We start from the raw sequence: 16,894 nt of genomic DNA, 5'->3' as shown, positions 1-16,894 counted from the left end.
TACAACATCAGGAGGATTCGTCCCTTCCTCACTGACAAGACAGCGCAGGTTCTCATCCAGGCTCTTGTCATCTCCCGCCTGGACTACTGCAACTCTTTACTCGCCGGAGCCCCGGCGTCGGCCATCAGACCTCTGGAGCTTGTCCAGAAAGCCGCAGCTCACCTGGTGTTCAATCCCCCCAAGTTCTCCCACACAACTTCCTTTCTCCGTTCTCTACACTGGCTCTCTGTAAGAGCTTGCATCCAGTTTAAGACTCTGGTGCTAGCCTACAGGGCAGTGAAAGGAACAGCTCCTTCCTATCTCCAGGCCATGGTCAAGCCCTACACCCCCGCCCGACCACTTCGCTCTGCTGCCTCGGGGCGATTGGTTGCCCCGTCGCTCAGAGGTCCTGGCGGCCGATCGACCCGGTCACGGCTGTTTTCTGTCCTGGCCCCACAGTGGTGGAATGAACTTCCCACTGACGTCAGGACAGCGGAGTCGCTGCCCATCTTTCGGCGCAGGCTGAAAACCCACCTCTACAGGAAGTGCTACCCTGAGCCTTCCACTTAGCACTTATTGTATTCATACTAGCTTGTTGCACTTATTGTATTCGTATTACTTATAGCACTAACTGTTTTTCTTGTTTCTGCACTGTACTTTGGCTCTGAGTTATGCTCTGCTTCATGCTCTTAGATGCTTGTTTGGAAAAGGAAATGTACTTATGACTTCTGGTGACTAGTAGTTCTTTTGATTACCAATGTTGAATAAACTTATTGTAAGTTGCTTTGGATAAAAGCATCTGCTAAATGACTGTAATGTAATGTAATTAAATGTGGCTTGTGAAAGTAGGCTAGGCATACTTGTAATGTTAATGTAACACATGCATGCATAAGCACATAAAGTCACATTTGGGAAGGTTTTAGTACATTGCTGTTGACTGTTTTGATAAGTCTATGACTAAACTGTGCAAACATATTGTAAATCCATAGTAAGGTCATCATAGACCTGAGCTTGCAGCTTCCACACTCCTGGGAGCAACTGCTACCACCCTAAGTATTCCTTTAATATAATTTTTAGGAGTGTAGAATGTTATTGTTTTGCTAAATTTAGGAATATTTGATGTATTTGGTGATGAAGTAAATAGAAACGTGGATTTATGTCTGAGATCTATCCATCTTTTTCCAGCATTAGAGATAAATGAAGGCAATAGAACTTGAAACTGACATGGCTGCTGTGAATTTGAGCCGAACCGTATCTGCGTCAAGGTCCATCTTTGAAGATAAAATGTGACAGTGTTGTTGTTATTAAGCATAAAACAAAGTATTATTGACTAACCAATTACTGACCATGATATTCACAAGCTTATTCTCAAAAGATGCATATCATTATGTGTTGTATTGTTCCTTTTTACAATATAACATTCATATTTTGGAGACACAGTATGCCCTGCCACCGCAGCTAGACAACTATTACTATTTGAGCAAGTAGTCAATATATATGATGGAATTTTTAAACCCATTATTAGTCACAGATAGAGATCAAGTACAAGCCTTTTTCACTTATAGGCTCAAATTCAAGGATACTAAATGTCTGTTGCACTTTAGGTTTGGGGTTTGTCTCTTTGTATTTTGTCTCTTGGCTTGTTGCCTTGACCCCTTCATTTGCCCTTTAATATTCTAAGGCAGATGATCATATGTCAGCACTAAAAGACATGTTTTAATGAGTTAATTACACCAAGGGTCAATTTAAGAATGTGAACATATAGGTCATGATGCAATGTGGCTCATCAAAGCAGATTCAATTCAAACTATGTTGGAACCCATTAAGCATTTATCATAGCGTCATTATAAGTGATGCACCCTGGTGAGAGATTGACTTTCATCTATCTCAAGGCTGTGACCATTAAAGGGAAATACTATTTGCCATGTCTGACCTCTGAAACAGTCAATAACAATGAAAACTCAACTGCTGTCTTTCTGTGGATACTTTACAATTTAAATGTCACATTTGAGCATCTATTTTTGGAAACAGTTGTTTCAAACAAGTTGTTTCAAACAAGTTGACATCTTGTCAGTAATGCATTAACCTTTATAATGACTGGTAAAATTGGTTTACATACTTCATGGCCTTCTGCAGTAGAATTGTTTTAATGAGATGACATTTGATAATTAAATCAGTCATTCACAAACCTTTTTTTTGCACTATATCAACTGTGGTGGAAAAGTATAGTTGAAATATCTATTATAACAACGACTTTATTTATTTGTGCATTTTATTAATACGATTATTTTCTGAAAGCTTTATATGAATGCATATTGTTTTCGATGCTGCAGCTAGTCTGCAAAGCATCCCTTACTGCTCAACGTCAGCACGTCTCTACGTGCCCTGCTCAAGTTGAGATACTAATGTTGCCTTCAAATGCTCCTCGGACTCACAAACTCAATTGCTCTTAGAAGTATTTCGCAAACTGCACCTTAACTGTAATTTATTTTCAATTTAGCTATTAATTGTACGGTTTATTAAACGGGTTATGGTAATAGCAACAATATGGTGAAGGCTGGTAAAACTGTAAAAAAACAACAACCGTAGCTTGGTTTTTATTCTGCCTGGAAATTCCGATATTTCTTACAGCACGTGAAGCCAACGTTATTATTTTGCGTATGTGGGCTTCTTGGGCAAACGATGAAGAAAACATGGTGATGTTATGAGTTTGGAGACGATGCTAACCTTTCAGAAGATATCAATTTATAAAAAATATCATTGTCACGCGTTTTCACGCCTCAGCCTGCTGTATTTGAACAATGTACGCAGCTGTTTTGGGGATGGTACTTTATGATGAGAAGAGAGGTCTGGAGCCGAGAGACCGAGAATAACGGAACACAGCTGACCTGGTAAACAAACGGTCGCATGTTATGTGTCAGAGTTGAGTCTCGTATGGTGGCACAAAGCTAACTGTTGCAGGAGGTTGGGATAGGCAGACATCCGAGTTTAAAGCAGTGGGCCAGAGGATGTAAAATGACACCGCACTGCTCCAAATTCATCCGCTTGAGCGAAGGAGGATAGCGCTTCAGGCAAAATATCGGAGAGAAAAGAGTGTTTGTTAAACGCTGTTTTATCACCGTAACACATAACATTTCACTGCATCCGGCTCTCAAACAGTGCCATAGGAGTTTTTTTGTTGGCGCGAGCATTGTTATTATTGTTGTTCAATCGCAGACATGTCCTTCACCATGGAGGATAATGTGGAGTCGGGATGGGTGGCCGTCCGACCAAATGCGTTTGAGGAGAGGGAAAAGCATAAATTTGTTTTTATCGTCGCCTGGAATGAAGTGGAGGGTAAATTTGCCATTACGTGTCACAACAGGACGGTGCAGAGGAGAAGCTTTGGTAGGGACACACTACCGACTGGTCAGGATGTGGACAAAACAAAATGGCCCGAAAGTCCCGTCAGAGATAAAGTATCTAAGAGCCCGAGCAAAGGAGGCAAGGAGGCCGTGGTTAAAGGATGCAGCCCCAAGACCAAGTCCTTGACAGCAACAAAATCAAGTCCTGTCAAAATTCAAACTGTGACTAAATCTGCAGCATCTCCCATTAGTCCTGATAACGAGGTGTTGAAATCACTAAGAGAGGACCTCTTGTCCCCCTCACTGGACAGCTTGGACCTGGAGGAAATGGACTTTCTGAGCAGGGAAGACTGCAGCTGGGCCGGACTCTTCTCCTTCCAGGACCTCCGGTCAATTCACCAGCAGCTGTGCTCGGTGAACTCGGACCTGGAGCCCTGTCTCCCGGTGTTTCCGGAGGAACCAGCCGGTATGTGGACGGTGCTCTTCGGCCCGGCGGAAGTACCCGAGACCGAGATGGATGAGCTTTGCTACAGTTTACAGATGTACCTAGGCCACGTGCTCGATACGTGCGGATGGAAGATCCTTTCGCAGGTTCTGTTCACGGAAAACGACGACCCAGATGAGTACTATGAGAGCCTGAGCGAGCTGAGGCAGTCCGGCTACGAAGAGGCGCTGAACCGTGCAACAAAACACCTGCAGGAGGTGAGTGACTTTTAGTGACAACCCCCCTGTGTATCTCCATGACTTTATCAATTTCTATTAACATAGTCTGTGCATTATATTTCTTTGTAACTCACAAACCTGACAGCAGTCTTTCTGCTGTGCTGACCAGACTAACTGGGCTGCTTTAGGCTTTGCAGTACCAAAATGGTTTTGTGGAAATTCTTATTTGGGAAATGTTAATAAGATGAATAATCTTAGACTAATATGATATATATTATTTCTTCACTCATACACACATTGGCTTACTATGTGGATCATCCAGTAAATGCATGTCACATAATAAATTATAAAAATGAATGGCTGTCTCGTCAGGAAACTACAGGGAGTTATATTGGTTTTAATATGGAAGGATCAGCATGTATACTTTTATGTGGTAAACCAAACCAAACCAGTTAGAGAAAGGAAGAATGTGTCAAATTAGGTTGTAACTAAAGTAAGTTCCCTGAGGAATATTATACTGTCAGCATGGCTGTTGTCTGCTGCTTACACAGCTGAGAGTCAAGTGCATAAACACACACACACACACACACACACACACACACACACACACACACACACACACACACACACACACACATACACACACACTTCAAGCACTTATTTCCTTTTAGAATGAACCTGTTGATGTAATGTGCATCCAATGTGACAGCACTGCTTCTCACAGGTTGCTACCTAAACCTGTCTCATTCACTGCGTGGGGGACAGTCACAGATGATTATAAAGGAAAGCTCAGATAAACGTCTGTGTGCTGCTCTTTAACGGAGGTGGGGTGGTACTTTTTGAAAACACTTTTGATAAAGCATATATCTCAGCAGGATGAGCCAGTCCCAAACAGGGCCACCAAGACCTACTGTCAACATCTAGTTGTAGTGTCCTTATTATTCAGAATATCATCGGTTTTAGTGGTTGTTTATAAATAAAGACTCAAGTAACACACTATATTACATATTTTTAATGATATTGAGTATGTTATATATTAGATTTCTCTTTTGTTCTTATACGGTTAATGTCACGGAAATTGCAGAAATGGACAACCATTTTTCAACAAATCTATGTATCAGGATGTAATTGTCATAAATATTGATAGATTTGTTGTTACTGTAATATTTTTAAAACAGCATATTTATTCAACAGCATTCAGTATAAAAACAAAAAAAACAAGAATACATACATACAATACTTGTGTTCAGATGTGTGTGGAAAAGGGCGGATTTTTGATGATTTGTGGTAGCGAATATTAGTTCTACATGCATTTTATGAATTGTTGTAAAATATGCCTTGAAGTTATAATATTAATAAACATTTCTGTGCAACACTTAAAATATAATCACACAATAGCTCTGTTTTGAGATGACACAGTGGAGACATAATCCAGACACCATACCATACACACTCCAGGCCTGCTTCTTTTACACATCAGCAACAGATGATTGATTAACGGCTCTTAATATAAACAGGCATTTTATTGATACTCACTGGCTCTCACATTGTCCTACCAATCAATGGGGCTAGATTGATGCAGCCTTGACTTATGGAGCCAGAGAGTGCAAGAAGTCCTCTGAGAGATCGGGTGAGAAAGAGCATTAATGGAAGAGTTTGCATTATTAGCATCACGGCATTACTGCTGACCAAGGTCTCTCAGGTCAGCTGACCAGTTGCTCCTTGTTGTCCCTCGACCGAGGTTGAAGCACAGAGGAGACCGGGCCTTTGCAGCTGTAGCCCCTGAACTCAGGAAGGAGTTGCCTCTGCATGTTAGGCTGGCCCTGACACTGCCTGTTTGTAAATCCTGTCTTAAAAGACATTTTCATTCTGTGGCTTTTTCCTTACTATGAGAGCTTCCATTCTATATTATGGTCTTTTGTCTTTTAAACATGTCATTTGTGTTTTTAGTGATGAAAGCATTTCCTTTTGGCATTGAAAAGAGGCTGTGAGCAGCATGAACGAATCACCCCCAGTCAGTTCTACACCCACTCCCTCACAGTTCAGAAACACACACACTCAAAACAAAAAGACAGAAAACCAAAGGCAGGAAAGTTTGCCTCACTGCCCTTCCTGAGAAAAAGCAGCCCAAACTAATTTGCTTCAATAAGTGTCAGTCACTGAATGGGATGTTGACTTTATTTGAAGGTGTATTCATTCTGAAGATGGAGGAAGAGCTACTCATCATATTCAGCTCTCTAACATAGCAAATATTACTGTACAGCAGCTCATTCAAACACAGTCGCAGTTTGTTGTGTTGTAGGATTGTATACATACACACACACACACACACACACACACACACACACACACACACACACACACACACACACACACTGGCCTATTGATCCTCCCTCTCCATTTGAGTTAATGGCTATTTCAGTGCTTGCTGGTAGCCTGCAGGATTGTTCAGTCCGGCAATAATGTGTGTGTATTGATCTTATTCCCAGCAGCAGCAAGGACTCTGCTCTCTCAGCCATGGTCTGTGCAATGAGACTGCACTCATACAGAATATACTCCTATTATTTACAGCTTCACAAAGTATCCTCTTACTCTCACAGTGAGGCGCAAGTTTACATTCACTGCCGACGGACACTAAAAGATGTATTTAAGAATGTTCTTCTGGCTTTTGTATGCTTGTGAGGGGTTGATTTTCTGACACTGCCATGATCACACTGTTACACAGATGTTGGTCATCTGATCAACTACATTTTTCTGATTTGTACTTAATAAACACGTGAAAAAAGATATATTGTATTATTAATCAAGGTGCTTCCAACTATGTTAATGTTTGTTTCACAAACTTCAATGTGGATAACAATGGATGCCTTATTAACAAGGCCTTACATTACAGAGATTGTAAAAGGGACTATAAATATTTATCTGTTCTGATATTCTGAAAGTTGTTTGTTGACAATGATTAAATTACCTTCCTGTGTGTGCATGGAATGCAGCTGTTGGAGAAGCACAAGACCATGGACAGCATGGTGGAGCTGTTGAAGCTGTATAAGGAGGAAGATGAGGCCTATGGAGGACTGCTGGAAGCCTCCACACAGCTATATCAGTACCTGCTGCAGCCCTTCAGAGACATGAGGGAACTGGCAATGCTACGCAGACAGCAGATCAAGGTAACAATTTCCACCAGCTAAAACTGCACAGAAGATGGTGAGGCGTCCTTTCTATTCTTCATATTTTGGGGGGATTTGTCTCAGTTTGGGCCCAAACCCGTGGACCCAGTAATTTGCCGAAACTTCTTTGGCATACAACCAAGGAACTCAGTTCTCATACACAGATGGCCAGCTTATTTCAGAAGTGAAAAATGGTGTGTACTATTGGTATTACACATCCAACAAGGAGAAGATGAGCAATATAACTAAAAAGTTGGTGTTTTTTGTAATGTAATGTAAAAAAAAAAAAGGTTTTCTAGGAAGCTGGCAACTATGCAGGCGGGCCTAGATGTAGGGATGTATTTATCTACAGGCACAAACATGGAACGGTCATAAAACATAATGGATTGTCACAGGAAATTCCCATGTCTCTCAAAATAGAGTTTGCTCTGTGCATGTCCATCAGTGTGTATGTGCATAGATGTATAATAGTTAGTGAAGCAGTGGGAGGGTGATGAGATGTATCTTATTGCAAAGAGAAGATGGAGACTGGTGAATGGATAGGTGGAAAGATGGAAATAATTATTGCAGTGCTGTTGGCTCATTTATATTTAGCTCACTGACTCATAATGAAAAGACACAGTATCACATTATTATATAACATCCATCAATAAAGAAGCATATTGACATATATATATATATATACAGCACACACACACACACACACACACACTTATATTCTTGTGTTCAAACGATCCCGGACACTTTTCTCGTCAGTCTACAATAACATTGCTGGAAACTCTAAGCTCTCTGAGTTACCTAAACGCTAAATGTTACATTAATTATGTTTTTGGGAGAAGTTGTAGTAAAGAGTAGTTGAAAACACCCAGTTGCATCATTATCGATGGGACCTTGGTTTTAATGACGATATTGCCTTTGGAATTTAGATTATATACTAATAGAGCATAAAAATCATACATATCTTTTTGCTTTGGAATAGTAATGGAAATAATCTTACTTACAGTGGATTCATATTCCATGGCTTCTTACCATTTGAAGGAGACCATTACTGATTCATTTTGGATAAGTTATTTTAGGCGTTTTTATCTTAGGGCTAGGGCTTATCATAGCCACAGCTAGTTTTAACCCGGCAAGCTGGCATTTAGCTGCTGATTGATTCTGAAACATTTTTTATAAAAAACTAAGATATTTTTTTATGAATTAATTTGACCATTTAATGCGTGTGTGTGTTTGTGTGCAGTTCGTTGGCCTTAAACCGCAGTATCTGAAACAGTTTTGTGCTGCTGCCGTTGGGGGTTGAGTGACATATTGTGAGCTGGAATGGAGCCCCATGAATCTCCAGTTTCCCACAGTCTCACATGAATAAGTCATGTTGTGTGTGGTCTTGTAGGTTTACTGCAGGATGATGCTGTGCTGGTACACTGAGATCAGCTGGCCTGCAGCAGAAATTGAGAGATGGAAGGCAGAGTTAGAGAGGTGGGGCTGAATAAATGTTCTTAACTCCAGTTTTACTTGGAAGATGAGACACATTGTGAGTGTAAACAGGGTGTTTTGTCATTTATGTGAAATCGTGTAACATAAGAGGCAAATAATTCAATTAGTATTAAGTATTAAAGGAAAGGCCAATAAGGCAGATTGTCCCTGTCTAAAAAAAAAGGTCATTTTTAGGATAATGTGATTTCCATCACTTTGTAATGCCAACTTTTTTAAAACCTTCCTAAATTTAATTTATGATACAATATCATCAGGAATAAATACAAAATGTGTGTTATCTATCAAATGGCAATGGGAATTATAGTCAAACTCATACTACTCAACTAAATTATATATATATATATATATATATATATATATATATATATATATATATAATTTAGTTCAGTTACACAATACAAGAATCTGATTTTCTAAAATTTTTATTTTAGTAATTTAATTTACTCAAGTAAATTCATATATATATATTAATTTACTTGAGTTTGTTTCCTCTCTATAGGAACAATATGTTTAGTTAATAATTGTCACTGTCTATTTCTTAGCTAATAATATTAGTCTATGCCATAATAATTTCCACCTCTAATTGTTAAAGCATTTTGAATCCTCAACGCAAAGAAGACAAAGTTAATGTAAAACATTAGGTCCTACCGAGATTTGAACTCGGATCGCTGGATTCAGAGTCCAGAGTGCTAACCATTACACCATAGAACCACCTACTAACGCAATGGGGCGTGGTAATTTATATTCATACTTCCGGGTCTTCGCGTAGCTTGTAGTATCTGCAGTTTCGGCGCAGCATGGCTTTCTGTAGCTCTTCTTCATCGGAAATCCCATAGTTGTGGGTTTTATTTATTTTGTATCGCTGTACAGAGGTGTGTTGGATCAAAAAGGTTTTTCGAACTATAAGTATAATATTTAGTTTTAGTGAAAAAAATAAATGTGATGTGATATGGGGAGAGAGAGAGGAAAGACGACAGCGAAATGGTGTGAGCTGTAAAACAGTAATTTTCAATTGACAAATTAAGAAGGCCATTGAATACAAAGAACAGACAACAAGATGAAATGCTGATAACAAACTATGAGATTAACAAAGAAAATATGATAATTGAAAATATTTTTTACAGAAATCATGAATCCCACACTTATAATTGAGGTAGCATGTTTATGGAGAGTTTACAGAAACGCAAATCATCAGATTCTAAAATTAAACTATGTACAAATGCAGAAAAAAATTTAAAACCAAAGGAATGAGCACTGGCAAGCTGACAGCAGGAAATCGCAGTGGTAAATGATACTGGTGCACTGCTGAGTAGTGCAGGGTGAGCCGAGGTGCAGTGAAGTTACTTAGGGTCAGACAGGGATGAAGCTCTGTAACCTTTGCTGCTTACTTATTGTCTTTGTGCTTCACGGGTAGCTTTTGTTTTCCTCTGATAGTTAATTTCTCCGATGTTTGCTCTGTGTTGATCAGTGAGGATTTCGTCTGCGTATGATTAACAGAGACACAGTGACGTCATATTCCCATTATGGAATATGACGGAAGGAATTAACTTCCTTAAAATGGTCCTAATTAAAAGATAACGTGTGTTCATGTGTTTAGAAATAGTGAAATTATTATTACATCTTCCTTTTATCCTCAGGAGTAAAAAATGTCCTATGTTCTCCTATGTTCCACCTAAATGGTGATTATGCTTTTATAAGTTTTTTGAAAATTGGGTTGTATGACACAATGGTGTTTGTACTGGTGTTTGAATGAGGGTTTGAATAGGCACATGATAAAAGTACTGCATAATGCTTCCATATATGGGAGTGTGGCTCCCTCTCCAGGCCTACCTTCTCTGGTGTAAACATTGAGGTCCATGTTCCTCATAGCATGCAGCCATTTAAGTCAGACAATCTTTCTAAACAACATGTGTAGGGGCGATTGACTGTACTGTAAACCACCACCTAATGAACTCCTGAGTATTCACATATCTATCACTGTTTGTTTTCTCCTTTTTTGTTAAGCCCATTTACTCCTGCCACATTCTGCATTAAAATGTTCTAACCACCTCTGAATCTCAAATGAAGCAGTATATCTCTTGGGTGTGGAATTTTATGAATGTGCCTCTAACAGGCCACCTAAAAATATCCACATCCACATCCATGTTTTAATATCCGCATTATATATAACACAGGGTGTATATATTTTTCTTTGATCTTTATTTTTTCACAAGATAAATCTTTTCCATACTCACTTCACTGAGGCCTGTCGTTCGTAGCCTTGCTGACATAAATATGTTCATCCTCTCTAAACAGATTTCCATGGAGAATGACTACTTGGGCCCAAGGAGGATTGAAGCTCTAAAAAGAGAGGACTTTGACTGGCAGAAGAAAGCTCAAGAGGCTGTCCTCAACATCCAGGAGTTTACTATAAAATACTTTGAGATCACTGCCAGAGCCCAGAAAGGTACAGTATGCCATCACTGTCACTGCCAATGTCAAGTCAATACATCAGCAGAGGAATGACTTTGAATAATCACACACAGCACACACACAGTGGAAGCATTGGCCTGCTATTGACCTGTGTGTGGTAGTGAACGCCAGGGCTAATGTGATTTGGTATTAATGAGGAAGTGCAGACAGCCATGGTTTGACAGGGACAGGAGGAAACAAGGACAACCTATTGATCATACAACTCTGCCAGCGGATTGTCTCTGTGCAGAGTTACTCCTCACTGTGCCCCTGCTTATCTCAGTTTTTCCCCACGACTGATTGGTCCATTTATGATCTGACACTTATTAGATGAAAAATCAGGTAAGTGAGTGCATTCAAGTGAAAGAAGGTGCTATGTCCAAATGTGGCCAATAGATGTCTCCCTCTACATTACTGTGATAAAGCATCACTTTTAACTGTGTGGAAGTTTCACGCAGTCACTGGCCTTTTCTGTTTTTGTGTGTGTGTGTGTGTGTGTGTGTGTGTGTGTGTGTGTAGGGGTGTATGAGCGAATGAAGGTGGACCAGCGTAAGTTTGGTAAGTCTTCATGGACAGCGGCGGTGGAGCGCATGGAGAGACTTCGCTACTCTGTCGCCAAGGAAACACTGCAGCTCCAGAGAGCTAGGGAAATCTGTCTGGAGCAGAGGAAACGCACACTTCGAGAGGAGGTGTGGTAGTAACACTCAACACCATACAAAACACATAAACACACACACACAGGTTTATTGAGGTGAGTTTTTTTGTCCCGTCCCCTCAGATGCAGAGTCTGTGTAGCAGTAAAGATGCCATGGCCCTCTTAGACCACATGGAGACACAGTACTATGAGCGCCAGCTCCAACTGTACGACATACAGGCTGAGATACTGCAGTGTGAAGAGCTGCTCCTCACCGCTCAACTAGACAGCATTCGCAGACAGATGTCAGGTATTTTGGCTAAATTCACAAGCTACTTTGAGTCCTGACAAGACACTATATTTCACAAATGATTCTGTTCTGTTGAAAGTTTATGGACCTGCTACAAGACAGTCTGAATGAATACTTTATGGCTAGTGTCTGTCAAACACATGACAGACATGTGTATCCACACAAGTCTTTATATTTATATATGTGTGTTTCAGAGTTTCAAGATGAGGTGGTGTACTATGACACCTTTGAAAGTGCAGATGATATAAAAGAGGACAATACAGCAGATAGAGAAGAGATGCGCAGACTTCAGGTCAGCGGTCGTCAGCTGGAGGCGAGAAGGGGGCGCATCACTGCCAAGCGCTCCTATCTGAGGAACAAAAGGGTGTGTGCACCTTATTCACATCAACACTTTTTTGCATTCCTGAAGTGTATCCAGTATTCTACACACTGTTGGTGCATACTATTGAAAATGTGGAATGGAGTGTGTAGTTTGCATTTTGTTTGATTGGGCTTCATATCTGAGCAGAAGTGACCATTGAAACGTTGTCCTGTTTAGCTCTTCTGCTATATCACAAAAAAAAAACTAAAATCACTAAAAAATATGCATTCGAATTGGAGTTTCAGTATGTATGATGCTGTGTCGATGAGTGTGTTGACATTTTCTTTCTTCCATTCTTTCTGCAGGAGATCTGTGTATCTAACCATAGTCAGAAACAGCAGACACGTGAAACCATCCACAAGGACTCCATATCCCACCAGGTCTTACATGTAGATGCTTTTTTATAATAACATGACAACTGTTAAGCATTGTCAGTAACATTCTTCTCTAAACCTCTACATTTGTCAGCTGAAAAATGAAGAAGAGGAAGACGAGGAAAAGAAGAATACCAGAGTTAGTCAGGAGAGGCAGAGAACTCTAGACAGACTACGCACTTTCAAGCAGGTATGTGCCCTCCTATTTTCGTAAATATCAATATAACACTTTTAATTTTTTTCTCACCAATCGACTTCCCTGTCTCGCTGTGTCTTTATCTAGCGGTACCCAGGTCAGGTGATTCTGAAGTCCATTCGACTACGCGTGGCCCACACCAGAAGAAGAGAGCGTGGAAGGAGCATGGAAATGAGTAGTGTGAGTGAGAGGGAGGAGCATGTGGACTGTGTCCAGGCGCGGGGCCACCCGCTGTGTCTCAGTACCAGTGTGCAGACGGACCCCAGCTCCACACTCACCACTCAGCCAGTCACAGTCCTCACAGCATCCCTTCCTCCTCTGCCTTCGCCCAGTCCTGCAGACTCCTCCTGCTCTCCCTGCTCCCTGTCCTCACTACTGGCATCCCCCATGTCCCCTCCTCCTCCACCTCCCCCTCCACCTCCCCTGCCAATTAAGGAAGAGCTTTTGCCTTCTGGTAGCCCAGCCCGGCATGGGCAGAAGGTTGAGGGGAAGAATGCAGCAGAAGAACTCTCCCTCTCCCCACTTGGTCCATTTATCCCTCGCTTCTTTGACAGCAGCCAACTGTTGAGTGCCCGGAAAAAGCTGAGGAAGACTCCAGAGTTTGACTCCCACAGCAGAAGAGGTACTGGAACCATTTAGTACCATAGTCGGCTCTTAGATTAGCAAGTTACAGCCCATCACAGTTTCTCTCCCTCTTCTCTTCCTGTATGCAGTGAGTTCGCCCATGGACGAGGTGCTAGCCTCCCTGAAGAGAGGCAGCTTCCACCTGAAGAAGGTCGACCAGCGGTCTCTGCCTCCTTCCACGGATGACGATGACCCCAATAGCATCCTGGCTCAGATCAGAAAGGGGGTCAAACTGAGGCGCGTCCCCAGGAAAGAGAGAAAGGACTATGGAGAGCTCCCGGCCTCCACCGACCCTCTGACCAGGAGCATCCATGAGGCGCTGCGCCGTATAAAGGAGGCCTCACCAGAGTCTGACTCAGACGACGACGGGCTGGCCGCCCATGACTGGGATAGCTAGGGTTCAACCCTCAGAAGCAACAACTAATACACACACAGATGCCTGCACACTCTAACACTGAACACACTGTACTGTAATGTACTGTAAAGTGCTGCGTTGTACTGTACACACACACACACACACACACACACACACACACACACACACACACACACACAGTTACTCATTCACTCACACTCAAGCACACACAGCCCAGTCACAGATAGTGACTATGCCATTGCCCGAGTCATACTGAATATCACCAACTCACCAACTGCTCCAAAAGTCTATGGTCAACCCGTTCCTTTGTTTTTCCCACTACATTCACCATCATGACGGACATCATTCGTGTTTTTATTTCTACTGTATGTTACTGTGGTTTTATTCTTGTATTTAGATTGTGACGTTGAAAAGCTCTGCACTGGCCTTTTGTGGCTACATTAACGTTCAGAAACAGCACATAACACATTTACGACTGACAGTTATTTGTGAAACTGAAAACCTCATACAAAAAGCTATTTGTGCTGAGTGTGAGGTGTGTGATTTTTTTTCGACTTGCTCCAAAGCATAAAAGTAAAAAACTTTAAGTCCAACCCAAATATGTAATGGGTATGGTTGATAATTTGGGATCATGTGGGAGATAAAAAAACAAATAGAAGATCCTACTGAGATTTGAAGTGGATTTAAACCATTACGCAATCACCTCTGCTGAAGCTCTCTTCTATTTTTACTAATGTACTATGACTGAACCACACTACTGTATGCTGCACAGCTGGTTTTGTCCAGTCACATGTGGGTGTGTTAGTGTCCAACAGGACCACTGCTTGTTTAATCTGACTGCACAAAGACTGTAAATCCTTTAGTCCGTCACACTAGACTTGTGCCCCTCCCCCGCACTTGTCTCCTTGCGACCTTCACCAACCCCAACTCTCACCATCTCTCTGGGTGAGAAAAAATGTATCAACCCATCTGTTCGACCGCAACATATGGCCAGGCTGGTGGGAGATATGGAGATTCACAGTAGGTTTATCATTTGGTGCCGAAACTAGCAACATCTCTGAGCAGAAGCTGGCCACCTAGAGTGGGAGAGGATTAGATAGATGAAGGGTCACCTGCAGAGATGCAGAGTTTCTTTAGCGGGGTGGAGGTCACGGTTAGTGTCAGTCATCTTGATAAAGTGTGGGCAGACTTGTTTGGTGATTCCCAAAATTTGTATGTGGGATAGTCACGGCAGAGCTGTGAAACTATTCACTCTCGTTTGAATGATGGATGGTTTGTGGGAGGCTAGATTCTCTCAGCGCTGTAGGGAGTCACTGTGGGCCGAGGAGCAGGCGGTCGTGATGGATGTGGTTTCTGCTGCCATCTTATTCACTTTCTCTCCTCTTCTCTATTGCGTCTTTTCTAATTTCTTTCACAACACTCAGTGGGCAGAAGCACACAGTAGGAGGTCTGTTACTCACAGTGCTATAAGTGAAAACATGTTCATGCACACATGGACTCACACATTAAACTCACAGCCAACATGTGCAGAAACATAGCGGCAAAGTGAGTCCACAGCCTCTACCCATAAGTCTTCATTTTTTTTAAATTATTTCAGCACTTTCATGGTACATAGTACAAACTCTTCACTTTATCTGTACAGTAACAACTTTTTTTTTCATCACTGGTGAAACATTATATCTGCTGTAGATGAGTCTGTTTAAAAGCACTGAACATGTGAAACTGGACCTACAGAGGTGTGATGGAAGGATAGTATGAGAGGACCTGTGGGGAAGTTTAGCGGCAGAGGAATTTACGCTAGCATACATGTTAACATGAAGCAAAAAGATGTGAATTCATAAACAAATCTCTGAGTCTGAAACAGCCTCGGTATGCACCCTCTCAAAAAACTTTGATGCAAAGATTTGTGCTTTTTCTCTTGTTATTGTGTTGAGAGCCGTTCCCAGTTTAATCATGAACGGGCACTAATGTAGAAAGAGCAGGCATGGAAGTATATGTCACATTTATTCATCTTGAAAATAGCTCAGTGCTAAAGAGAGTTTATTGTTTTCCTGGCAGACCAAACCTGAGGCACTTTTACATGTCTCCTGTCACTGTCAGCACTATATGTTCATCTATGGTGTCCTCATCATGTAGCATGAGTCAGCGCTCTAACCCTGACCTGACTCTAAACTTAGACCTAACCCAGACTTACCTGACTTGATGTCACTATAACTGATCAGGGCAGAGTTTCCCAAAAGATGTTAGCGGTAAAGTTTACGTTGCTCCACTAAACAATGACCAACAAAGTGCTCACAATTTTGGGAAACTGGGCTCAGAATGTGACACCATGGCCATGAATCAATTACCCGACTGACCTTAGAAACACACTGTTATGTTTTACACTGATCTTTATCTATAAATAATCTTAACACAGCTAATTGTCAGCTAACTGTAATTTTACATTGCATTCCACTGCTTTGTTTGAATCCTGTTTTTTTCCCAAAGCATTTCCAGCCAAACCTTTTTGTGATGTGTTTGCTTCTGAACATTTCCTATGGAGACCTGTTATCCACACAGGCAGACTATATGACCCGCTGTCTGAATACGGCAGTCTGACACTTGAGAAGTGCAATATCAATATAGAGAAGTGCAAGCAAAGGGATGAAACAAGTTAATGGGTGATGAGTTCAGATCGATTGCCTAAAACAATGGACTTATTAATTGCTGCAGTTGTTTTTACACAGTAGTGTATAAACATACTGTTCCAAGAATACCTTTTTGCATTTAGTCCTGCCAATTACATTTATTCAAACCTTTTTTTATTATTTACAATCTTGCCCCTGCATTTGAATAAAACCCTGTGAAGCAACTTTTGAGATTGTCTGTTTCACTGTTTAATAATTTAGTTAATAATGTGTTTCTTAAAAAACAAAGAACAG

The 16,894-nt window shown here is 41.2% G+C and overlaps 1 protein-coding gene and 1 non-coding gene across 2 annotated transcripts; one reads left to right on the top strand and one right to left on the bottom strand.

Moving 5' to 3' along the window:
• The first annotated feature begins 2,631 nt into the window (after positions 1–2,631).
• Positions 2,632–16,824, top strand: LOC137866933 (junction-mediating and -regulatory protein-like). Its single transcript, XM_068703227.1, has 10 exons — positions 2,632–4,025; positions 6,980–7,153; positions 10,943–11,093; positions 11,618–11,787; positions 11,877–12,042; positions 12,237–12,406; positions 12,709–12,783; positions 12,872–12,967; positions 13,061–13,595; positions 13,687–16,824. Exons 1-10 carry the CDS (start codon positions 3,198–3,200, stop codon positions 13,992–13,994), a joined length of 2,673 nt encoding a protein of 890 aa, XP_068559328.1. The 5' UTR covers positions 2,632–3,197; the 3' UTR covers positions 13,995–16,824.
• Positions 9,287–9,358, bottom strand: trnaq-cug (transfer RNA glutamine (anticodon CUG)). The gene has a single exon. It is a non-coding gene; the product is annotated as a tRNA-Gln (tRNA).
• Positions 16,825–16,894: the final 70 nt, after the last annotated feature.

This window comes from Cebidichthys violaceus, unplaced genomic scaffold, assembly GCF_023349555.1.
Source record: "Cebidichthys violaceus isolate CVI_PGR_0920_01 unplaced genomic scaffold, fCebVio1.0.p SCAF_9, whole genome shotgun sequence".
Classification (NCBI taxonomy): domain Eukaryota; kingdom Metazoa; phylum Chordata; class Actinopteri; order Perciformes; family Stichaeidae; genus Cebidichthys; species Cebidichthys violaceus.
This window is presented reverse-complemented; position numbering and strand designations above follow the sequence as displayed.